This window comes from Dendrobates tinctorius, unplaced genomic scaffold (genome assembly GCF_039654945.1).
Source record: "Dendrobates tinctorius isolate UK_male_01 unplaced genomic scaffold, ASM3965494v1 ptg000030l, whole genome shotgun sequence".
In the NCBI taxonomy this organism is placed as follows: domain Eukaryota; kingdom Metazoa; phylum Chordata; class Amphibia; order Anura; family Dendrobatidae; genus Dendrobates; species Dendrobates tinctorius.
In genome coordinates, this window is record NW_027361698.1 from 32,478,687 (window position 1) to 32,504,200 (window position 25,514).

At 42.4% G+C, this 25,514-nt stretch overlaps 1 protein-coding gene across 2 annotated transcripts in view; it reads left to right on the forward strand.

The window, feature by feature from the left end:
• The window catches only part of EXOSC9 (exosome component 9), a 74,134-nt gene extending 48,980 nt beyond the window's left edge, over window positions 1-25,154 (forward strand). For both annotated transcript variants that reach the window (XM_073572005.1, XM_073572006.1), the window contains 8 exons: window positions 210-347; window positions 1,569-1,651; window positions 2,116-2,248; window positions 5,252-5,340; window positions 5,438-5,584; window positions 5,715-5,893; window positions 18,486-18,555; window positions 24,965-25,154. In XM_073572005.1, the coding sequence (XP_073428106.1) occupies window positions 210-347; window positions 1,569-1,651; window positions 2,116-2,248; window positions 5,252-5,340; window positions 5,438-5,584; window positions 5,715-5,893; window positions 18,486-18,555; window positions 24,965-25,043 (918 nt within the window). In that variant the 3' untranslated portion in view covers window positions 25,044-25,154. The remainder of the gene's footprint in view (window positions 1-209; window positions 348-1,568; window positions 1,652-2,115; window positions 2,249-5,251; window positions 5,341-5,437; window positions 5,585-5,714; window positions 5,894-18,485; window positions 18,556-24,964) is intronic.
• The last annotated feature ends 360 nt before the right edge of the window (window positions 25,155-25,514 follow it).

Below are 25,514 nucleotides of genomic sequence, written 5' to 3' on the forward strand. Positions count from 1 at the left end.
AAGGGGTTAAGGAGCATGGAATATTATTGTTTGGCTGATTTTCTGCACAAATTACTGCAACTGAAAATTTGTTCCATTCATCTAAATGGGGTTGTTTTGGCAGAGTATGAAATCCTGTGACATTCAGAAGAATTGGAGAGTTGCAGAAATGTCTGCAGCTTATCCGCATGTATATATTTAAGATTCTGTTTAATGATTTCTTACATTAGGTGTGGCAGATTCGGGTTGATCTGCATCTGTTAAATCATGAAGGCAACATAATGGATGCAGCGAGTATCGCAGCAGTGGCAGCTCTGTGTCACTTCAGGAGGCCTGATGTATCAGTACAAGGAGAAGAAGTCACAGTGGTATGTCTTTTGCCCAGTATTGATTTCTTCTGCACACTACAAAGTGGTTTGGCTGCTATAAAATAGAGAACCAGAAGACATAAAAATAGAAAATGCATTCTACAGGCTCTACTACTTCAAGAGAGCAAAACATAGCTCATATTGGTCATTTATTTCAGAAATGTTTTTTTTTTAATGTTCTTGACTGCTGAAGTTTTCATCAGTTAGGGGTCAGAGCATAGGGGTCTGACTCCAATAAAGGTGCTAAATCCACTTGTTGGATCACATAGTACTGAGCACGGAGAGGATAATCTGACAGGAGCCGATGGATTGAGGGAGGTTTCTCCCTTCTTGATTGTTTGTGTTAACGGGAATCTGTCAGTTGAGTCTATAAAACATCTATATGGACGTGCAGGCCTTGATATCTTTGATCCGTTGTCTTATTCCAGAGAAATTCCTGTTTTTGTTAATGTGTAAATGAGCTGTTGAGATCTATGGACCGGACACCGATCTGTCTGAGAGTCTACCTGCAGAGCTCATTTTAAATTAAAGGGGACAATACCAGTGTCAGAAATGTAGTGACCAACCGTCTGCTCTCCTGATCTCACTGTAGAACTATGTGATTATAACTAACATAGTACAGCAGATCTGAGCTTTGCCTTATTACAAAGACACCTGCTTTTCTCCTCTTACAGTGGTGTCAGTTGTTCTGCAGTGATGTATCTGATTATAACTAACATTTTTTCAGCTTCCATCTCACAGACAGCCAGTGAGGGGGCAGTACAGCTGAACTGACAGCACTAGTAGAGGAGAGCTGCAGATGATTGTAATGAGAAACAGCTAAGCTCTGCTCTACTGTGTTAATTATAATCACACACAGCTTTGCAGTGAGATTAGGAGAACAGACTATCCATGTCAGTAATTATATGCCTCAAACTGGAGATGACCTCTTTTTTGTTTTAAATAATCTCTGGGGACAGATAATCATGCAGATCAGTGTCCGGTCCATAGCCCTGAACAGCTCATTTACATAGGATTTCTCTGGACTAAGACATCGGATCCCTGATATGAAGGTATCATTTTATTCGGCTTCCATGGCTTAGGAGGGTTGATCCTTCTGACAAATTCCCTTTTTAAGTTTTATGTAACTAGAAGAACAGTTAAAGTTTATTTGCAAATGGTTAGTTTATTTCTATCTGTTGTTGGTATTAATCATTCCTATTTATTCTTTCTTTTGATTAGTACTCTCCAGAAGAAAGAGACCCTGTTCCTCTTAGCATCCACCACATGCCTATTTGTGTCAGCTTTGCCTTCTTCCAGCAAGGGTATGAATTATATTATTAGAATAGTCTAATGCTGTTTTTTCCTGATGCCATAGGTTCTTCTCAACAGTGTCAGAATACCATGTGCTTCTTTTTCAATTTACAATGAAAATCATGTGTATGCTTTTTCTGTGTTTTGTTTTTTGTTTGTTTTTTTGTTTTTTTACGCAAATTTGGCTAAACTCGTGGAATACCTCAAGGAAAGTTTACATGCAGAATTCCAGTTATTTTAGTTCCGTGGAAAAGACCAACCAAATCATTTATATGTGTATCCATACCATAATATCGTGACATCATTATCCCCCTCAAAAAATATTCTGTACATTATCTGTGAGTTGCAATTGCACCCCAGTATCTTGCTGAGCCTAAGAATACCAGCTCCTGTTTAACTTCTGGAATTAAAAGAGAAAAAAACAACCCTATGTATGTTTGATATTGCTGTAATTGTATTGTACCTTTCCTTTTAGAACGTTCTTGCTTGTGGACCCAAGTGAACGTGAAGAGCGTGTCATGGATGGTCTTCTGGTTATTGCCATGAATAAGCACAGAGAGATTTGTACTATACAGTCAAGTGGAGGGATCATGCTGCTGAAAGACCAGGTGATTGCCGTCTCTTTCATACACCACTATAAGGCTATACATGTTCCTGTGTGGTCCGGCGAACACGTTGAGCTTCACTGGATCAATTCACTTATCCGTTTTTTAAAAATTACTCAATGTGTCCTATTTGTTTCACTGATTAGATTTTGCACAAAAATTCAATATTCCAGGAATTATCAATAGCAGAAAGTGAACATACAATCCCTATAAAAAAAAACTTTTAATTTCATATAATAATAAAAACCACCCGTTCCCAGTGAAAAAATGGCAAATGCCACAATATAGACCTAATCTGAGATGCTGCAAGGCCCTACAATAAACTCAACTGATACTTTCCTATCCGTGGAGGTTGGCACCCTAAGGATCCAGATTTTTTGGCGCCCCCACTCAGCGAGGACTGTCCCTCGCTGCCCTGTCAGTCCCTGATAACACAGGTATGAAAACAATGGCTGATAGTATAGAGATGAATAATAAGAGTGCCCTAGAGCTTATGCAGAAATCCCAGACAAATAAGACAAGAAATACCACATCATGACATCAAGGTCCACCATATTAGAAAGCAATGCCTTTGAGATGAGGCATATATAAAAGATAAAAAAGTGGCCACTTATCATTTGTGGAGTCACCCCAACGCATTTCCCCGCATCAGCGGTTCATCAGGAGGCAAAACAGATGTAAAGAGTGCCCATCGTGTAAATTGATTAGATTTTGCCATTAAAGTCTATGGTGACTTGTTAAAAACAGATGAAGACATAATGTGTACTGCAGTATTTAATCCGTTTTCACAGTTCCATTGTTAAGGGTGAAAGGACACATTAAAGTTAAGATGGTCTACCTGCTTCAGTTTTTAAAACGGATAAGCGTAAAAACAGAGGGGAAAATGGAAGAAAACTGGTCTGTTTTATACTCATGTTAAATAAAGTAGCCACAAATATGTAAATGCAGCCTGAAAGTGACTTCACACACAACGGGGTAGAGGTTTAAACACTGCAGTCTGAAAATGTATAGACACAATCTTTAGAACAGGTATCATAATTTTAGTCCATTACACCTTATTCCTAGTGTTGTAGGGAGCTATAATAGCTCGGGACACTCTCATAATCCATAAAAAAAAACACGAAAAATAGAGCACAAAAAGTCCAACATAAAAAATAAATCAAAGTTTATTCAAAAATATATTAAACATAGAAGATAAAAAGTAGTAGTAGTCTTTTTTTGTTGAATACACAGCTGTAATATGCTGGGTCCACCTTTATTTTAGTGGATGGGAGGAACAGAATATAGCAGGGAGTTACCTAGAGGTAAGATCAGTGTTTTCCTATGGGTACATGCCTCCATGTAAAGGAAGAAAGCACAACTCACTGTTTCAAAATCCAAGTAGAAAGTAGAATACAAAGTATATATTAAACAATAAGCTAAAGAGGTAAATGCCCAAGGAAACCACGTGAAACGCGCGTTGGGGCTGCATGCACTGTGTCCTAAAGTGGAGATAATGGGTAAGAGCAGTTGTTAGCATGGTATACAGTACCTTTTGTTCCCTTAAAGTGATATACACCTAATTTTTTTTACCTATGATGTACATCTCTCATATGTGGACTCTCCATTCGATGTCTCTTTAGTGTATTTTTATTTAATACTAGCTGAAGAGCCCGGCGCTGCCCGGGCATAGTAACTAACTGTGGTTAGTTATAGCAAATTATAATTATCCTCCATCCCATAGTCCCATGCCCATATACCCATCATACATATCCACGATCCCATAGGCCCATGCCCATATACCCATCATACATATCCTCCATTCCATAGTCCCATGCCCATATACCTATCATACATATTCTCCATCCCATAGTCCCATGCCCATATACCCATCATACATATTCGCCATCCCATAGTCGAGTGCCCATATACCCATCACACATCCTTCATCTCATAGTCCAATGCCCATATACCCATCATACATATCCTCCATCCCATAGTCCCGTGCCCATATACCCATCATACATATCCGCCATCCCATAGTCCCGTGCCCATATACCCGTCATAAATATCCTCCAACCCATAGTCCAGTGCCCATATACCCATCACACATCCTCCATCCCATAGTCAACCATTATGACATCATAATGAGCGGCGGGGATTGCAACCTATGATGACATCAGCTTCGCCATGACAACCATTGTGACATAATGAGGGTCGGGGCTTGATACGCACACACTTTTTCCCCAGTATGTAGATAGGGGCAAAATTGTTTGGTGAATTGGAACGCGCAGGGTTAAAATTTCGCCTCACAACATAGCTTAGGACACTCTCGGGGTCCAGACGTGTGACTGTGCCAAATTTTGTGGCTGTAGCTGCGACGGTGCAGATGCCAATCCCGGACATACACACACCTGAGCTTTATATAATAGATATACTTTGTATTATTCTACTTTCTACTTGGATTTTGAGAGGGTGAGTGGTGCTTTACCCACTGAGGGTTGACTTACCTGTCAGCAGTCTACATTATGAATACCTAATCAAAGCACCACGTGAAGAATCCCCTACAGGCCGTCCCGGGGCACGAGCCTATCATTAACACAAAACTGAAACTAAAGATTACACAACAACCACAAGACGGATTTCATGACAAAGGTATCATTTTATTCAGTACAATGGTGCCGACCTGACACTGTGTGTAGGATACTGTGCACAATCCTGGTGACAGGTTCCCTTTAAGCTACAGCTGAAATAGTTGGATAATGATTGACTCTTTCTGCTGCCAGATACTGATGCTGTTATTATATTGCTCTGCGGGTTGCAGACATAAGGTGCTTTACATGTTAGCAGTTTGCAGGGTCACTTTTCTCTATCCGTTTTTGGCTTGGGGATCAGTCATTACATTGTCAGTCCTCAAACATCTGTATTTTTCTTCCCAATAGGAGTAAGTCTTCACATTGATTTTTAATTTTTTAATGAGAAATGGCTGAATGCTTGTGATTGTTCTGTACCCCACTATCTCTCCAGGTATTGAGGTGCAGTAAAGTAGCAAGTGTAAAGGTGGCTGAGATAACCGAGCTAATCCAGAAAGCCCTGGAAAATGACAAAAAAGTCAGGTCAGTGATATTAAATATGTAGTTGATGGAGAAAGTGAACTTTGTTTTAAATCATGGTTCTCCCCACACTTTTTTTTTTTTTTTTTTTTTTTTATAGGAAGGAGGGAGGCAAATTTGGATTTGCAGAGTCCTTGCCTAATCAAAAAATAACTGCCTTAAAAATCGAAAAAAGTCCAGTGGATACGTCAGATGTTGAAGGCAAAGCTGAGGAAATTATTTCTAGATCCGAGCCACCTTCAGATGTGTATCCTTTTTTGTGTGTGTTTTTAAAATGAGTGAAAACATGAGTTGCGAGAAAAATTCAAATGATTTGGACCAAATTTTTCAAAAATAATCATTTAGTCTGTGACAATTCCCTAACCCGCTCTCATTAGTGTTACAAAGCCTGTGGTGTTGGCTGCTGGTACTGCCCAGATTGGAGAGGGCATTGGAAATGCATGGGGCGATATAGAGGAGTCAGAAGATGAGGAGGAAGAAGATGATGTTGACACTTCCTCAGAATTTCCAGAAAGCCATAAAATTATTGAAAAACCTGCAAAGAAAAACTCTGAAGGTAAAGTGGGGTCATTGAAAAGGGGCGAAAAGTCATTTAAAGGGACACAGTTCAAACTACGTCCCGCCGCTCTGTGCTTAACTGCCTGGCCAATTATTTAACCCCTTAACGACCGCCTATATGCTTTTTTAACGGTGGTAGTTAAAGGTACTTAAACCACAACGCTGATTCCATTCATTCATTTCAGGTACATTTTGATCACTGTGATAAACCCTATCCCAGTGATAAAAATAAATAAATAAAACCCCGCTTTATCACCACTTTAGGGAAAAATAATAAAATAAAAAATATATATTTCCATTTTTCCATTAGGGTTACAATTGGGAAAAAGTGAGTTAGGCTAAAGTTAGGGTTAGAGTTACGGTTGGGATTAGGGTTAGGATTAGGCTTACGGTTGGGATTAGACTTACGGTTAGGGTTGGGAGTAGGGTTAGGGTTGGGATTAGGGTTATGGTTAGGGTATCCGCAGCATCCAGATGTTATAGCATAGTGGAGGGGATTTTATGAAATCCCGTCTCCACTATGCGTGCAGGGACGCGGGTGTCACACCCGAAAATACGGACATGCGGCGCATCTTTCTAGACTGTGGCATGTCTATTTATCTTGCGGAGACACTCCATCTCCACAAAATAAATAACCCTGTCTATGGATAGGATGCGGTGATTCCACATGGGTTCAATAAACACATTTGGAATCGCCGCATGCACAAAAGCCGGCAGCGCTTTGGGCGAAGCTGGGTATCCTCTGCGTCCAAAGCGCCGCCAGCATGCAGCGTGGAAACATACCCTTAGGGTTGGGATTTAGGGTTAAGGGTGTGTTGGGGTTAGGGTTGGAGTTAGGATTGAGGGGTTTCAATTGTTTAGGCACATCAGGTGGTCTCCAAGGGCGACATGGCGCCACCATTGATTCCTGCCAATTTTGCGTTCAAAAAGTCAAACAGTACTCCCTCCCTTCTGAGCTGTGCCGTGTGGCCAAACAGTGGTTTCCCCCACATATGGGGCATCAGTGTACTCAGGGCAAATTGCACAACAACTTTGGGGGTCTACACCACACATCTAGATAAGTTCCTTAAGGGGTCTAGTTTCCTAAATGGTGTCACTTCTGGGGGGGGTTCCACTGTTTAGGCACATCAGGGGCTCTCCAAACGCAACATGGTGTCCGATCTCAATTCCAGCCAATTCTGCATTGAAAAAGTCAAACGGCGCTCCTTCCCTTCCGAGTTCTGCCATGCGCCCAAACAGTGGTTTACCCCCACATATTGAGGTATCGACGTATTCAGGAGAAATTGCACAACAAATTTTGTGGTTCAATTTCTCTTTTAACACTTGTGAAAATAAAAAAAAAAGGTTCTGAAGTAAATTTTTTGTTAAAAAACAAAAAAACTTTTTTTTCCTATGAAACACGTAAAGGGTTAATTATCTTCTTGAATGTGGTTTTGAGGACCTTGAGGGGTCCAGCTTTGAGAAAGTTGTCACTTTTGGGTATTTTCTGTCATGTACACCGCTCAAAGTGACTTTAGATGTGATGTAGTCCCTAAAAAAAAAAAAAAAAAAAAAATGAGTTTGTAAATTTTTTTTGTAAAAATGAGAAATCGCTGGTCAACTTTTAATCCTAATAACTTCGTAACAAAAACAATGTTTCCAAAATTGTGCTAATGTAAAGTAGACATGTAGGAAATGTTATTAAGTAATTTGTGTGACCTATCTTTCTGATTTAAGGGCATAAAAAGTTAAAGTTTGAAAATTACAAAATTTTAAAAATTTTCGCCGTATTTCCATTTTTTTCATAAATGAACACAAGTTATATCGAAGAAATTTTACCACTAGCATGAAGTACAATATGTCAGGAATAAACAATGTCCGAGTCAGCGGGATCCATTAAAGCGTTCCAGAGTTATAGCCTCATAAAGTGACAGTGGTCAGAATTCTAAAAATTGTCCTGGTCATTAAGCTGCAAAATGGCTCTGTCACTAAGGGGTTAAGTACACCTTCCCACCTGCTTGTTTTCCATCCATCTTCACCCACTCTTTTCTTTGATTAACATCTCTGGCTTCATAGGGCCAGGTAAGGGTGGAGATGGATGGAAACCAAGCAGATGGGAATTTGCATATTACTGATATGCATGTTTATAAGTATTATACACTCTCCAGTAAAGGGAACCTGCCAAGTTATACATGTAGTCCTAGCTGTAGGAAGCATGGAAAATCGCAGAGGAAGAATAATGTATAGCGTCTTTCTGCTGTGTAACGTTCTGCCTGCAGGTCAGAAACCGTCCAATATGACATGTTAACTTTTCATGCTCTGATAATAGACAAGCCTATCACCAGGACAATGCTATCCAATCTGCCAGCACCATGTTACAGAGCAGGGGGAGCAGAGCAGATTGATACTGTTTTGTGAGAAAAGATTCAGTCTAATCTATGTTTTATTCATTAATACTTCTGTGTTTTCTGAGATTTTCGGTCCAGACGGCAGTCCAATCAGTGATTTACAGCGATCTCTGTATAAGTGTGCATATAGAGATGGCTGTCAATCACTGATAGGACCCACCCACTGGACCATAAATCTCCGACTAAGCAGAGATATACACTCCCTGAACATAAGTTATGTCGCTTATCCATGTTATGTAAATAAAAGCTTATAACCTGACATTAAATTCATCCATTGGTTGTATAAATTATTCTTTTGAAAGCTGGAACCCTCCGAAATGTGGTTTAGGTTAAGAAAATAAATTGGCATCAATGCAGAAATACTGATCATTTAATGGACAACAGAATGGTCAGATTTTGGCAAGACAAAAGTTTTGTCGCCTGGTCATATAATGCACCCAATCCTAGTTTACATCCTCACCTGTGCTCAGTAAATGATCGGTTAATTAGTGGGTGTGTATAAAAAGAAACCCAGCACCCCAGACCTTCACTTGAGCTGCAACTTGAGCTCTGACAACATGCCAAAAATCCACCCTCTGACCAAAGCCTGGAATATCAAGAGGCTGAAGACCAGATCCACTGCAGAGTCAAGTACAAAGAATTTAAAAAAAAAAAAAAAAGTTTCGACGAGACTGGAGATGTGTTTGACAAGCCTAGGTCCGGCAGACCTCACAAGACAACTGCTCAGGAGCAACGTTTGTTGGTTAGAAAACCCAAAGCAAGCCCCTGTTCCACTGCAGCAGAGCTCCAACAGGCCTGGCCACCTCAAGTCCCTGTGTCAACTAGAACAGGTTTGTAGGATTCTGTCTCGAAATGGCCTCCATGGTCGAATCAGTGCCCAGAAGCCAGCAGTAAACAAAAGGCAAATAAAAAACCGTGTGGCATTTGCAAGTCCCACAGCCTGCTAAACAGATGGACGCTGGAAAAGTGGCAGAAGGTGGATTTCTCTGATGAATCTTCAGTAGAATTACACCACAGCCATCGCAAATACTGCAGGAGACCTACTGGAGCCTGTATGGATCCAAAATACAGCCAGAAAACTGTTAGATTTGGTGGTGGAAAGATCATGGTCTGGGGTTACATTCAGTATGGGGGTGTGCGAAACATTTGCAAGGTGGAAGGCAATATCAATAGCCTAAAATATCACAAAGAATTAGCTACCTCTTTTATTCCAAATCATAAAAGGGGTCAAATTTTGCAGCAGGATGGTGCTCCATCTCACATCCATCTCTACAACAAAGTTCCTCCAGGCAAAAAAGATCAAGGTGCTCAAGTACTGGCCAGCCCAGTCACCAGACATGAACATCATTGAGCATGTTTGGGGTAGGATGAAAGAGGAAGCTTGGAAGACAAAACCAAAGAATCTAGATGAACTCTAGGAGGCATGTAAGACTGCATTCTTTGCTATTCCTGATGACTTCATTAATTAATTGTATCAATCATTGTTGAACCGCATGGATGCAGTCCTTCAAGCTCATGGAAAAATATTAAATATGACTCTAATAGCACCACAACTTCATTCACCAATGTTATGTAACATACTGTATATTTGTATTTTAAGTTAATTATTTGTTTGAATATCACATTAATTTCTGTGGCCGACAAAACTTTTGTTTTGCCAAAATCTGACCATTAAATTATCAATATTTCTGCATTGATGCCAATTTATTTTCTTAACCTAAACCACATTTCGGATGGTTTCAGTTTTCAAAAGAATACCGTATTTTCCGCTTTGTAAGACGCACTTTTTTCCCCCCAATCTTGGGGGGAAAATGGGGGTGCGTCTTACAAAGCGGACATGCCTTACCGGGTGTAGGCCGCAGGGGTTTCCGGGTGTCAGGCGGTGCTGTGGGTGTCTCCGGGTGCCTAGCCGTGTCTCCACGTGCCCAGCGGTGTCTCCGGTTCCCATCCCGGGGCTCTGCCGACATTTTGCGACAGGCCAGAGCCCCTGGGCTCTCTCTCGGCTTCCTCTGTATTGACTCCGGCAATATGGCGGCCGGGGGGGGGCCCCCCAGCTGGGATCACAGCTGCGTCCTGGATCCGAGCGGCATCGGGATATCAGCTGTGTTCCGGATCGCAGCTGCGTCCTGGATCTGAGCGGCATCACTTGGGTGTACCAAAATGGCGGTCGGCGTACTTCCGTTGCGGTGCAGTGGATTGTGGGATTCGGGGACATCCAGATGGAAGTGGATGACCGACAATTTAAAGCAATTATGTATATAGATATAAATGACCTCTTCCAGTCTATGGGGAGGACGCTGCCTGGATAACTCTGCCTCCAGAGATTATTTTGCATGAAATGGGTGTTATTGGTGTGAGACAAGTAACCAACACAAAACAGGAGAAATTAACTTTGTTTACTTGGAAACACATTGTTTGCTTCTCTCTCATATCTGCTGTGTTGTAACAATATTACATCTCTGTCTACCTGTGAGCTGGAAGCTGAAGCTCAGAGGAACCTGCAAATGTGTCAGTTATAATCACACACCGCTCTGCAGTGAGATCAGGAGAATAGCCAGGACATATCACACTGGTAACTCCCTCTTCATGTAAAATAACTCTGCCTCCAGAGATTATCTTCCAGGCACCATCCTTGCTAGAGCCTGGAAGAGGTCATCTTATATAAAGTGATAAAAGGTGATTTCTCAGCAAGGCGGCATCTGATATGAGACATACAGGTATCACTCCTCAGAATTCTATAGCCTACTGTACAGTTGTGGCCAAAAGTATTGGCACCCCTGCAATTCTGTCAGATAACACTCAGTTTCTTCCTGAAAATGATTGCAAACACATTCTTTGGTATTATTATCTTCATTTAATTTGTCTTAAATGAAAAACACAAAGAATTGTCCTAAAGCCAAATTAGGTATAATTCCACAACAAACATAAAAAAGAGGGTGGACAAAAGTATTGGCACTGTTTGAAAAATCATGTGATGCTTCTCTAATTTGTGTAATTAACAGCACCTGTAACTTACCTGTGGCACCTAACAGGTGTTGGCAATAACTAAATCACGCTTGCAGCCAGTTGACATGGATTAAAGTTGACTCGACCTCTGTCCTGTGTCCTTGTGTGTACCACATTGAGCATGGAGAAAAGAAAGAAGACCAAAGAACTGTCAGAGGACTTGAGAAACCAAATTGTGAGGAAGCATGATCAATCTCAAGGCTACAAGTCCATCTCCAAAGACCTGAATGTTCCTGTGTCTACCGTGCGCAGTGTCATCAAGAAGTTTAAAGCCCATGGCACTGTGGCTAGCCTCCCTAGATGTGGACGGAAAAGAAAAATCGACAAGAGATTTCAACGCAAGATTGTGCGGATGTTGGATAAAGAACCTCCACTAACATCCAGACAAGTTCAAGCTGCCCTGCAGTCCAAGGGTACAACAGTGTCAACCCGTACTATCCGTCGGCGTCTGAATAAAAAGGGATTGTATGGTAGGAGACCCAGGAAGACCCCACTTCTTACCCCGAGACATAAAAAAGCCAGGTTGGAGTTTGCCAAAACTTACCTGAAAAAGCCTAAAAGGTTTTGGAAGAATGTTCTCTGGTCAGATGAGACAAAAGTAGAGCTTTTTGGGCAAAGGCATCAACATAGAGTTTACAGGAGAAAAAAAAGAGTCATTCAAAGAAAAGAACACGGTCCCTACAGTCAAACATGGCGGAGGTTCCCTGATGTTTTGGGGTTGCTTTGCTGCCTCTGGCACTGGACTGCTTGACCGTGTGCATGGCAATATGAAGTCTGAAGACTACCAACAAATTTTGCAGCATAATGTAGGGCCCAGTGTGAGAAAGCTGGGTCTCCCTCAGAGGTCATGGGTCTTCCAGCAGGACAGTGACCCAAAACACACTTCAAAAAGCACTAGAAAATGGTTTGAGAGAAAGCACTGGAGACTTCTAAGGTGGCCAGCAATGAGTCCAGCCTGAATCCCATAGAACACCTGTGGAGAGATCTAAAAATGGCAGTTTGGAGAAGGCACCCTTCAAATATCAGGGACCTGGAGCAGTTTGCCAAAGAAGAATGGTCTAAAATTCCAGCAGAGCATTGTAAGAAACTCATTGATGGTTACCGGAAGCGGTTGGTTGCAGTTATTTTGGCTAAAGGTTGTGCAACCAAGTATTAGGCTGAGGGTGCCAATACTTTTGTCTGGCCCATTTTTGGAGTTTAGTGTGAAATGAGCAATGTTTTGCTTCATTCTCTTTTTTGTGTTTTTTCATTTAAGACAAATTAATTGAAGATAATAATACCAAAGAATTTGTGTTTGCAATCATTTTCACGAAGAAACTGAGTATTATCTGACAGAATTGCAGGGGTGTCAATATTTTTGGCCACAACTGTATCTGCTGTCATTGTTACAGTAACTGTCACAAAATATCTTGAGATGCTCTTTCCTCCTCCTTTGCATGGTGGGAAGTGCTGGGCACTGGTTTCTTGGTGTCGTGATGTTTCTCAGTCACAGCTTTGAGAATTTCTGGGTGTAAGCGTTGAAAATGTCTTTTTAGATTGGAAGCTCTCATAGGAAGATTTTTATCACTGCCTGAGTAGGCACTTATTTTGAGCACACAGCATTTGTTTTAATCTGTCATTCACTGACACACACAATATTTTTTTTATCTTAAGTTAATGTGAAATGCTCAAATACAGCTGACTTCATAGGAAGCTTCTAAAGCTTTTTGTAATTGTATAAATTCGCTGTCAAAATTGTTTTGTCCTATAAAAAAATACAGTACAGACCAAAAGTTTGGACACACCATCTCATTCAAAAAGATTTTATTTTCATGACTATGAAAATTGTAGATTCACTCTGAAGGAATCAAAACTATGAATTAACACATGTGGAATTATATAATTAACAAAAAAGTGTGAAACAACTGAAAATATGTCTTATATTCTAGGTTCTTCAAAAGTAGCCACCTTTTGCTTTGATTACTGCTTTGCACACTCTTGGCATTCTCTTGATGAGCTTCAAGAGAAAAATTCTTCACAGTCTATGAAGAGGGGAGGAGGGAGGGAGCAAGTTTGTGCTGAATCATACCCCAGAAAGAAACTGAAACTGCTAGCAGAGCTAATAACATGAAGACTATCAGATCAACTAATCACTCCAAACATGAGCTCAGAGGAAAGAAAATCAAACTAAAACATGAAGCATACAGAAAAAACATAGACTTGACTATTGATATATGCACAATTTATTGAAAGTTTAGATGTGCTTTAAGAAGTACTTGTCTTAAAGGGAATCTGTCACCTATTTTTTTTTTTGCATATAAGGTGCGGCCACCGCCATCAGGGGCTTAGTCACAGCATTCTGTAATGCTGTAGATAAGCCCTCAATGTAAACCTGAACGATAAGAAAAACGAGTAAAGGTACTGTCACACTTAGCGATGCACCAGCGATATGACGCGGTCAGGATCGCTGGTGCATCGCTAAGTGGTTGCTAGTGAGCTGCCACACAGGCAGATCTCACCAGCGACATCGCAGGGGTTGGGGGTCATTAATTACCTGTCAGACGAGGCGATCCTGACATCCACCCGCCCGCGTCCATGCGTCGCTCGTCTCCACAGCAGGAAGCCCATGACGAGAAACGGTCCAGGACGTTCTCGCGCGATCAACGATAACCAGCGGCGTAGCGGTCGGAGGTAAGTATCAGACATAGCGATATCGTTAGCAATATCGCTATAACGTCACAAAAACCAGTGACGTTATAGCGATATTGCTAGCAATATCGCTTAGTGTGACAGGCCCTAGACTATACTCACCCAGGGGCGGTCTGGGTCCGGCGCTTCCCATCTTCTAGTGGTGACGTCCTCTTCTTTGCTTCCCGTCGCAGCTCCGGTACAGGTGTACTGCTCTGCCCTGTTGAGGGCAGAGCAGAGTACTGCAGTGTGCATGCGCTGGACCAGGTCAGAGAGGGCCTGCGCACTGCAGTACTCTGCTCTGTCCTCAACAGGTCAGAGCAGTACGCCTGCGTCGGAGCCGCAACGGGAAGCAAAGAAGAAGACGTCATCGCTAGAAGATGGGAGGCATTGGACCGCGACACCCATCGGACCCCGACCGCCCCTGGGTGAGTGTAATCTAAGGGTCCAGTTACACTTAGCGACGCACCAGCGATCCCGAAAACGATACGACCTGGTAAGCATCGCTGGTGTGTCACTAAATGATCGCTAGTAAGCTGAAGGGTGCCTTCTCCAAACTGCCATTTTTAGATCTCTCCACAGGTGTTCTATGGGATTCAGGTCTGGACTCATTGCTGGCCACCTTAGAAGTCTCCAGTGCTTTCTCTCAAACCATTTTCTAGTGCTTTTTGAAGTGTGTTTTGGGTCACTGTCCTGCTGGAAGACCCATGACCTCTGAGGGAGACCCAGCTTTCTCACACTGGGCCCTACATTATGCTGCAAAATTATATATATATTATAAATATATATATATATATATGCTGCACAGATTCCTCTTGACTAAAAGCTAAGATCCTTAGATCAGGAACAGAACAGACATTTGTAGGACATTTCATAACCTTCCCAAATTCTTACAAAAAAATATTCAGCACATACTGCATTGTACTACTGTACCAATTTATTATATATTTTAGGAGTCAGACTCAGTACTTTTTGTTTTCCAACTCCACAGCCCAGATAGGATGTTTTGTAAAGAAGAAAATTAAAGCAAGAACCCCCCCAAATATCAGTTTGAAATATGACAAAGAAGCCATGTACAGCATTCAAAGAACTTCAGATTGAGGTGGAGACATCCACAGTGATGTTTCAACCCTTTACATCGCATATGCTCAACAAAACAGCTCTGTGAGCAAAGATTGAGGAGGACCCCACAGCTTAACCCCTTTCACTAACAAGGGTGGTTTGCACGTTAACTCCCGGGCCAAGGAAAAAAGTTTTTATCTGAGAACCAGACCTGCCACAGATCCAAAAATAGATTGTGACATCATGTGTATCTAGACCTCTTTTAACCCCTTCACCCCCAAGGGTGGTTTGCACGTTCATGACCGGGCCAATTTTTACAATTCTGACCACTGTCCTTTTATGAGGCCATAACTCTGGAACTCTTCCATGGATCCTGGTGATTCTGACATTGTTTTCTTGTGACATATTGTACTTCATGTTAGTGGTAAAATTTCATTCATATACCTTGCGTTTATTTGTGAAAAAAATGGAAATTTGGCGAAAATTTTGAATATTTTGAAATTTTCCAACTTTGAATTTTTATGCCCTTAAATCACAGAGATATGGCACACAAAAAACTTAATAGGTAACATTTCCCACATGTTTCCTTTACATCAGCAAAATTTTGGAACCAAAATTTTTTTTTGTTAGGAAGTTATAAGGGTTAAAAGTTGACCAGCGATTTCTCATTTTTGCAACACCATTTCATTTTTACGGACCACATCACATTTGAAGTCACTTTGAAGGGTCTATATGATAGAAAATACCCAAAAGTGACACCATTCTAAAAACTGCACCCCTTAAGGTGCTCAAAACCACATTCAAGGAGTTTATTAACCCTTCAGGTGCTTCACAGGAATTTTTTGAATATTTAAAAAAAAAATGAACATTTAACTTTTTTTCACAAAAAAAATACTTCAGGTTCAATTTTTTTTATTTTACCAAGGGTAACAGGACTGCAAAAATTATTGTGCAATTTGTCCTGAGTACGCTGATACCTGATATGTGGGGGGGAACCACTGTTGCGGCGCATGGCAGAGGTCAGAAGGGAAGGAGCGCCGTTTGACTTTTGCAATGCAAAATTGGCTGGAATTCAGATCGGACACCATGTCACGTTTGGAGAGCCCCTGATGTACCTAAACAGTGGAAACCCCCCACAAGTGACCCCATTTTGGAAACTATACCCCCCAAGGAACTTATCTAGATATGTGGTGAGAACTTTGAACCCACAAGGGTTTCACAGAAGTTTATAATGTACAGCGGTACAATTAAAAAATTTATAAAGTTTATAATGCCCAGGCGTGAAAATAAAAAAATCATTTTTTTCCACAAAAATGATATTTTTGCCCCCAATTTTTTATTTTCCTAAGGGCAACAGGAGATATAGGACCCCAAAAATTGTTTTGCAAATTGTCCTGAGTAGGCTGATACCCCATATGAGGGGGTAAAACACTGTTTGGGTGCATGGCAGAGCTTGGAAGGGAAGGAGCACCATTTGACTTTTTCAACGCAGAATTGGCTGGAATTGAAATCAGACGCCATGTTGCGTTTGGAGAGCACCTGATGTGCACAAATAGTGGAAACCCCCAATTCTAACTCCGACCATAACCCCATCACCCCTAGCCCTAGCCCTAACCCTAATGGGAAAATGGAAATAAATAGATTTTTTAAATTTTATTATTTTTCCCTAACTAAGGACCCACCGAGTCATGTGAGGTCTTATTTTTTGCGGTACGAGTTGACGTTTTTATTGGTACCATGTTCGGGCATGTGACATTTTTTGATCGCTTTTTATTTTGTTTTTTGGGACGCAGAATTTACAAAAACCAGCGTTTCGTGAATTTCTTTTGGGTGGTGCGTTTACGCCGTTCCGCATGCGATAAAATTGATAAAGCGGCTTTATTCTTCTGGTTGGTACGGTTACAGCGATACCTCATTTATGTCGCGTTTTTGTGTTTTGGTGCTTTTATGCAATGAAAACAATTTTATATAAAAAATATTTTTACATCGCTTTATTCTGCGAGCTTTAACTTTTTTATTTTTTCGCTGATGATGCTGTATGATGGCTCGTTTTTTGCGGGACAAGATGACGTTTTCAGCGGTACCATGGATATTTTTATGCATCTTTTTGATCGCGTGTTATTGCACTTTTTGTTCGGCGGTATGATAATAAATCATTATTTTTTGCTTCGTTTTTTATTTTTATTTTTTAAGGGGTTCGCTTAAGGGGTTAACTAATGGGACAGTTTTATAGGGCGGGTCGTTACGGACGCGGCAATACCAAATATGTGTACCTTTATTGTTGTTTTTTTTTTTTTTTTTTTTTTTTTTTATTTCCAAAAAATGAATTTATTGGGGAATATTTTTTTTTTTAATTTATTTAGCGATTTTTAAAAAAAATTAGTTTTACTTTTTTTTTTTCTTTATTACAATGTCCCAGGGGGGACATAACTGTCACGTGACAGATCGCAGATCAGCGAACTGTCACAGGCACTGCTGCAGGCTTCCTCATGCCTGCGCTCTGCGGGCAGTGAGGAAGCCAGCTTCCTGCAGGCCCCCGGAGGTCCCCGCCGCCATATTGGATCCAGGGACCTGCAGGAAAGGAGCCCCCTGCAGCAGCGCTGCACATTGCGCTGCCGTGGGGGGCTCAGGGAAGCACGGAGGGAGCCCCCTCCCTGCCGATGCTTCCCTTTAACCCCCGGTACACAAGGTGTACAAGGAGTTAACGTGTCGGGGGCGGTCCGTGACCGCCCCTGACACATTGTGCCGGGTGTCAGCTATGATAATTAGCTGACACCCGGCCGCGATAAGCGGCGCTCACCACGTGGGCGCCACTTATCGCTATGACGTAATATTCCGTCCATGGCAATTACGGCCCAGGGCACATGGACGGAATATTACGTCCAATGAAGGAAAGGGGTTTTCCACTACTCTGATAACCCCTTCTCAATCGGTATGTTCCCCCTTATAAAATAATAGCAGCTATATTCTCCTCTGTGCAAGCCCTGCAGCAATTCAGCTACCACTTCACTCTCCTCTTCTCAAACATCTGGAGGAAGTGAGAGAGCAGCCATATCTGACTTTCTTTGGATGTCTTAGTTCTCCGAAGGACGGGAAAGTGAAGTGGCTACTGGTTGGCTGCAGGGGTTGTGTTACTTGGCAAGGTCAGTCGAGCCTGGGAGAGTTAGAGACATCACCATTGGAATGTCACCAGTACTGGAGGTGAGTATAGCTGGGGGAACATAGTGATTGAGAAGAGTAGTGGATAAACCCTCTAAAGAGTGAAGACTGAACTTCCTAAAGTTACATAAACCATGCTGAATGGTAAGAAAATGTTCTATGGAGAGATGAAACCAGCACTCTTTGACAATGGATGACAACATTGTTTGTAGTTGTATACATTTATTGTGTACATATTGCATGTATGTTTCTATAAATATAAACTATCTATATACATATATTTATAATTTGTTTGATACTTTATTCCAGCTATTATGTTATCTGACAGTGAGGAAGAGGATGTAATAATACTACAATCTGGGTCTCAAGTGAAAGCCAGGTACTGCTTTATGTGTTGCACAACAAATGTTTTGTTTTTTTTTGCAGTTCAGGAGAAAAAAATAATTGAGTGCTGGTCATAATTAAAATCTAAAGTTGTGTGTGGGGGGGGTTTCTAATTGTTTTTTTTACTTTTAAAATTAAACGGGTTGTGCCTTGAGGGGGGAAAAAAAGTACTGTATACACTCGAGTATAAGCCGAGGCCCCTAATTTTGCCACAAAAAATTGGGAAAACGTATTGACTCGAGTATAAGCGGAGAGTGGGAAATGCAGCAGCTACTGAAAAATGTAAAAAATAAAAATAGATACTAATAAAAGTAAAATTCCCCATGTAGTGCTGCAGAAAGGTTAATGGTGGCCTCATAAGATGCTCCATATTAAAATACGCCCCATATAATGCTGCAGAAAGGTTAATGGTGGCCCCATAGCATGCTCCATATTAATTTATGCCCCATATAATGTTGCTGCTGCGATTTAAAAAAAATAAATTACATACCTCTCGTCGCTGCCCGCTGCTCCTCAGCGTCGCCGGCTCTCTGCAGTGACTGTTCAGGCAGAGGGCGCGCACTAATCATGTCATCACGCCCTCTCACCTGAACATCACAGCCAGAGGACCCGTCTGTATATCAGGCTCTGCTACATCTCGGTCCCGGCCTCTGCATCTCTCTTCTTGTCTTCCTGTGTGGTCACATGGTACACCACTCATTAACCCCTTCCCGACCTCTGATGCTACATGGGTGTCATGAAAGTCTGTGCCAATCCGACCTGTGACGCCTATGTGGCGTCATGGCGAGATCGCGTTCCTGCGGGTCGGGTGACCGGGGTCACTGAAATGTCACCCGACCCCCAGGTACAGAAGGACCTGTACTGGACTCCGGCGGGTAGCTTTGCCCCCTCGGGGCTATGATCGCTCTGATTGGCTGTTTCACTTTCAACAACCAATCAGAGCAATTGTAATATTTCACCAATGAAACTTGGTGAAATATTACAGTCCAGCCATGGCCGATGCTGCAATATCATCGGCCATTGGCTAGAGCTAGGTGACCTCTGTGTCACCGCTCCCAGATCTGATTGGAGCTAGCGTCCATGTGACGCTATCCCTCCAATCAGATGTGGAGGGGCGGTGTCCACTGGCTGCCATCCCTCTGGTTCCTGCCGCCTCATAAAGGGATACTTGCCAGAATTGCAAAAAATGGCCAGGTCATTAAGGTCAAAATAGGCTGGGTTGTGAAGGGGTTAAGTAATGAATATGCTCTCCACCCCTATGGGATGCGTCCATATTCATGACTTTAATGAGCGGTGTCACGTGACCGCACAGGAAGAGCGATGCAGACACCGGGACCGAGATGTAGCAGAGCCTGATATGCAGACGCCAGGAGGGTGAGTATGATGTCTTATGCTGCCCCGCACCCCCTCCCCCACCGGCTTTCTGGCGTATGATTCGTGTATAAGCCGAGAGGGTCATTTTCAGCCAAAAAAGGGCTGAAAAACTCGGCTTATACACATTGTAACATAGTTTTGAAGGCTGAAGGAAGACCTTATATCCATCTAGTTCAGCCTATTTTTAGTGCAGCTGTTCTGCATTGTTGATCCTGGGGAAGGCAAAAAACCCACAGAGTAGAAGCCAATTTTCTCCATAGGGAAAAAAATTCCTTCCCCTAAGCTGGGTCAACCATTTACCTATAATATTTTGTTATTCGTAACCTTCTATACTGTTACTCACAAGAAAAGCATCCATTTCTTTCTTAAATTCATTCAGTGAGTTGGCCATCACCACTTCTTCAGGAAGAGAATTCCAGAGCCTCACTGCTCTTACCGTGAAGAACCCTCTTCTATGCTGGTGCAGAAATTGTCTTTCCTCCAAACGAAGAGAATGCCCCCTTGTTCTTGTCACAGTCCTTGGTACAAACAGTTCATTGGAAAGATCTCTGTATTGCCCTCTGATATACTTGTACATATATATATATATTAAGTCTCCCCTAAGTCTTCTCTTTTCTAGAGTAAATAGACCTAATTTTGATAACCTTTCTGGGTATTGTAGTGAACCAACTCCATTTATCATTTTAGTAGCCCGCCTTTGAACCCTTTCAAGTTCAGTAATGTCTTTCTTGAGCACCGGCGTCCAAAATTGCACACAATACTCCAAGTGTGGTCTGACGAGTGATTTGTACAGAGGGAGAATTATGTTTTCATCTCGTGTCCCCAGACCTCTTCTAATGCATCCCATGACCCTATTTGCTTTGGTGGCAGCTGCCTGACACTGGGCACTACAATTTAGCTTCTTATTGACTAAGATGCCTAAGTCTTTTTCCATGTCTGATTTCCCCAGCAGTTTCCCATTTAGTAAGTAATTGTAGCATCTGTTTCTCCTTCCCATGTACATAACCTTACATTATCTGTGTTAAACCTCATTTGCCATTTTTCATCCCAATTCTGCAATTTACTCAAATCTGTCTGTAGTTGGAAACTGTCCTCCTTTGTGTTAACTACCTTACATAGTTTTGTATCATCTGCAAATACTGATATTTTACTGTGCAAGCCATCCACTAGATCATTAATAAATATATTAAATAGTAGGGGACCCAATACAGAACCCTGTGGTACCGCACTAGTAACCTCTTCATTTCCCTCTCGTGTATTTTCTCTTAGTGTGGGCTTTAAAGTGGACTTTATATATAGACAGACTCCACCCCCTTTCCTTTTTTTACGATCCCTCCTAAACAAATCATATCCTTGCAAGTTAGCCGCCCAGTCATAGCTGTCGTCTAACCATGTCTCAGTTATTCCTACTATGTCGTATTTTTCCTCATACATTACCAACTCCAGATCTTCGATCTTATTGGTCAGGCTTCTTGCGTTGGTCAGCATGCAGGAAAGAAGTTTTGCTTCATTTTTCTTAGCTTCCTTCTGAGTACCCTGTCTTGGTTCCTCTTTACCACATCTAGTATCCTTGATTAGTTTGTCCTTCTGCTGCGTGTTCTTGTCTGCTGTTTTACTTCCCATCCCCTCTTCTAGTTTAAAGCCCTCCTGATGAGTTTATACGGTATGATTTTTAATCAATACATCTTAGAATATTAAAAAGTTCCACAATTTGTTGTGTTTTCAAAAAACATGCTGCCGTGCTGAGAAAAAGCTTATAAATGTGCCCCTGCTTGTGTACTGTGTAACTAGCTGTGGCCAACCATGTAGAGATGCTGCAGTTGATGTTCACACACACACCGCTTATGGCAAGCAAATATTCTGATTCCACATGCAAAGACTCATGCAGCTGCTTCTTTGTGTGAGGTCACTCCATTTCCCTACCTGTTGTGAACTTGTCTAAATAAATCAAGCTAGTGAAGTATGAATTTAGTGACCGGACACCTAAACTGCGCGCACAGCTTATTAGTACAGTGACATCTGAGGTGTCTATGTTCAACACTAGAGTGAAGGAAATTAGTTCTTTCTTTGCTTGTTCGTTTCAACTGAGGATGAAGGGCAAATACTTTTGTACTGGACTTTTGCCAACACCTTCACTTTTGGCTGCACTCAGTGGCGTTTCAGGTCTCAATGTAATAAGTTGTGTACGGGTCCCCTCCATTTAGGTGTCCGGCCACTCGCCGAGTTCATACGTCACCAACTTTATTTACTTAGATGAGCTCACAGGACCAATGAAACAACCGATACACGCATTGTTCAAATAGTACATTTCACAGGTCCTACAGAGCTCACATGCCTTCCATCATTTGCATGACCACTGCAGCCAATCTCTACCCTCATTGGTCATCTGCTATAAATTCACGCATCACTGCTGAGGTCAATGATGGACTGCTGTGGTCATGTGAATAACGTACTTAACATCATAACCATCTCAGACCATTGCAGTAACAATGCTGTTGCTGTGAGGGATTGATTAGATGGGTATTGATTATTCTCACACATTTCCAACTTGATGGTTTTTAAAAAAAAAAAAATGCCAGACAACACTCTTATGTTGCGGTTTGAACTTGAGGCTTAGGCCTGTTTCACACATCCGTTTTTCACCATCAGTCAAAATCCGCCGTTTTGCAAAAAAAAACGGATCCGCCATTTTTCTTGGCGGATCAGTTTTTTTCCCCATTGACTTGCATTATCGTCGGATTTTGACTGATGGTCGTCCGTTGCATCCGTATTTTTGCGGATCCACCAAAATTGTTGCGTCCGCTGGCATCACTGGACGGACAATGCAACGTTTTTTTTGTTGCCGGATCCGCAGTCTTGCCTTTTGCTACATATTTAACCCTAAATCCTGTCCGGCTGCTGGAAAAAATCTCTCTCTCTCTCTCCTTACCGTGGCCACAAATCTCCCGTGACATTACCCGACAACGACATCTCTCCTCGCGACATCACCCAGTCCCCGCGGGATCTCTTCCCGCGACATATTCTCTCCCCGCGTCATCCTCCAATTCCCGCAATCTGTCCCCTCGACTTCCACAAATTCCCGCGACAGGTCTCTCCCCGCGACTTCCTCCAATTCCCGTGCCAATGCCCAGTCGCCGCGGGATCTCTCCTCTAATCCCCGCGAGAAGCCGGCTCCCGGATACCGCTACATCGCCTGTATTCATTTTTTTTTTTTCCCACGCGCGGTTCCTTTAAAATTCACATTTCGGCGGATCCCGGCGCACCAACGGTCCGGTGGCTCCCGTTGGTGTTTCATCGCCCACGGATCCGTTATCCGCCATTTTAGCGTCTGCCAACGCACAGGAAAAACGTAAGTGTGAAACAGGCCTTAAAGGGGTGTTCGCGTCTCCAAAATTTGTATCCCAATATGTAGTAGGTGTAATAATACCAAATACCTCAAATTAGAAATGTACTATAGTTTTTCTGATTCACTATGTCTTTCCTCATGTGCAGGCATTGCAGGAACTTAGATATCCATGGTTATGACCACTATCAGCTGCCTGTCACTATATCAGTGGTCGTACCATGTATACCGTAGGTACTGAAATGCCTGCACATGAGGAAAAAGACATAGCGAATCAGAAACTACATTTGTAATTGGAGGTATGTGCTAATATTATTATTACACCTACTACATTTTGGGATAGGATGTTGGATATGGGATTATTCATTTACCGTATATACTTGTGTATAAGCTGAGTTTTTTAGCACATTTTTTGCACTGAAAAGGCCACCCTCGGTTTATACACGAGTCATTGTCCCAGAAGGATGGCGGGAGCGGTGGAGCAGCGGGTCACAGAGGCAGGAGACAGTAGCTGCAGCTAAAGCCTGTGCCCGCTGCTAAAGAGAAACGAATATTCACTGCGCTGGCAGTGAATGTTCATTTCTCTTATAACGCGCAGAGTCACAGCTGCAGCCGCCTGCTTCCAGCACACATCCTACTTCCCTTCCCTGCGCGCTCTTCATGCATCTAGTTCCGTTCCAGCAGCTCTTCCGGCCGAGCAATCACGTGTCCCCCCGCTCATTAAGGTAATGAAATATTTACCTCTCCACTCCCATAGGTGTGGAGTGAATATTCATTACCTTAATGAGCCGGGACACGTGATCGCTTGGCCGGAAGAGCTGCTGGCACGAAACGAGATGCAGCGAGGGTGCTCAGGGAAGGCAAGGAGGATGTGTTAATTTTTTTTATAGGACCTTTGCATACAAGGACAGGGATGGAAAGCCATGCATACAAGGATAGGGGATAAGGAGCCATGCATACAAGGACGGGGATAAGAAGCCATGCTGAGACTGGAAGCCGTGCATACCATGACAGGGACGGGGAGCCGTGCATACCATGACAGGGACGGGGAGCCGTGCATACCATGACAGGGACGGGGAGCCGTGCATACCATGACAGGGACGGGGAGCCGTGCATACCATGACAGGGACGGGGAGCCGTGCATACCATGACAGGGACGGGGAGCCGTGCATACCATGACAGGGACGGGGAGCCGTGCATTCCATGACAGGGACGGGGAGCCGTGCATACAAGGATAGGGGATAAGGAACCATGCATAATGGGACGGAGATAAGGAGCCATCAGATGTGATCTGATAATGACACTTCTCCAGCTCTGCTGCAATCATGAGCTGAATGTCAGTGCTGTGCTCTGATCCTTTTGCATGAGAGAATCGTAGCACAGGTACAGAGGAGATGAAGAAAGTAATTTCTTCATTTCCTCTATTGCAGAAGTCCGTGGGAATCACACTGCATGGATGTTGCATGAATGTAGGCTTGAGGTTATGGACTTATTGTGTGTACACATATTGGTATATGTTATGTTGCAGAGACAGTGCAAGCACTTTTGGGATACATTTATATGTGTCCATTTTGCTACAGAATTATAAAGTGCATGTGTTTCTGTCCTTGAGTTTATCCATTAAAATTATTAAATATAAACAAAATTAGCATTGTAATTACTTTTTTGTTTTGTTTTTGTCTTCTAGATTGCCAGCTACAGTATCAGAAAATGATCAAGGCAAAAAATCTAGCAGTAAGAAGAAAAAAAAGAAATCTGCCCTTTAGGGTTCACCATTAAAGAGAATAGATCAGAAGAAAATGACCTCTTGTTCAAATAAGGTTTAAATGTGTAAATGTAAACATTTTTTAGAAAATAAAACTTACATTATTTTTTAATTAAGTAATTCTCCTCACACCCAGGATTACAATGAGATACCTCTATCCCCTTCACGATCTTTGATGTACTCAGAGGTCATCGTTAGATAGGGGTTCCCGACCTTTGACGCATGTGTACATCATGGCTATCGTGCAGGCACAGGACCATTTTAACCCCCTAAATGCTTTGATCGATATCAATCGCAGCATTTAGAAGAGAGGGAGGGGAACCCTCTCCTTTTGATTGGCGCTCCCACTACCTCATGACCAGGGCCCGATCGTTGCCATGGCAACCCGAGGTCAGCTAGCTATGGCAAGCCTGTTAGACCATGCCAAAAGCATGGTGTAAAAGGCCTCTGTGAGTGCAGCACTGACAGGTAC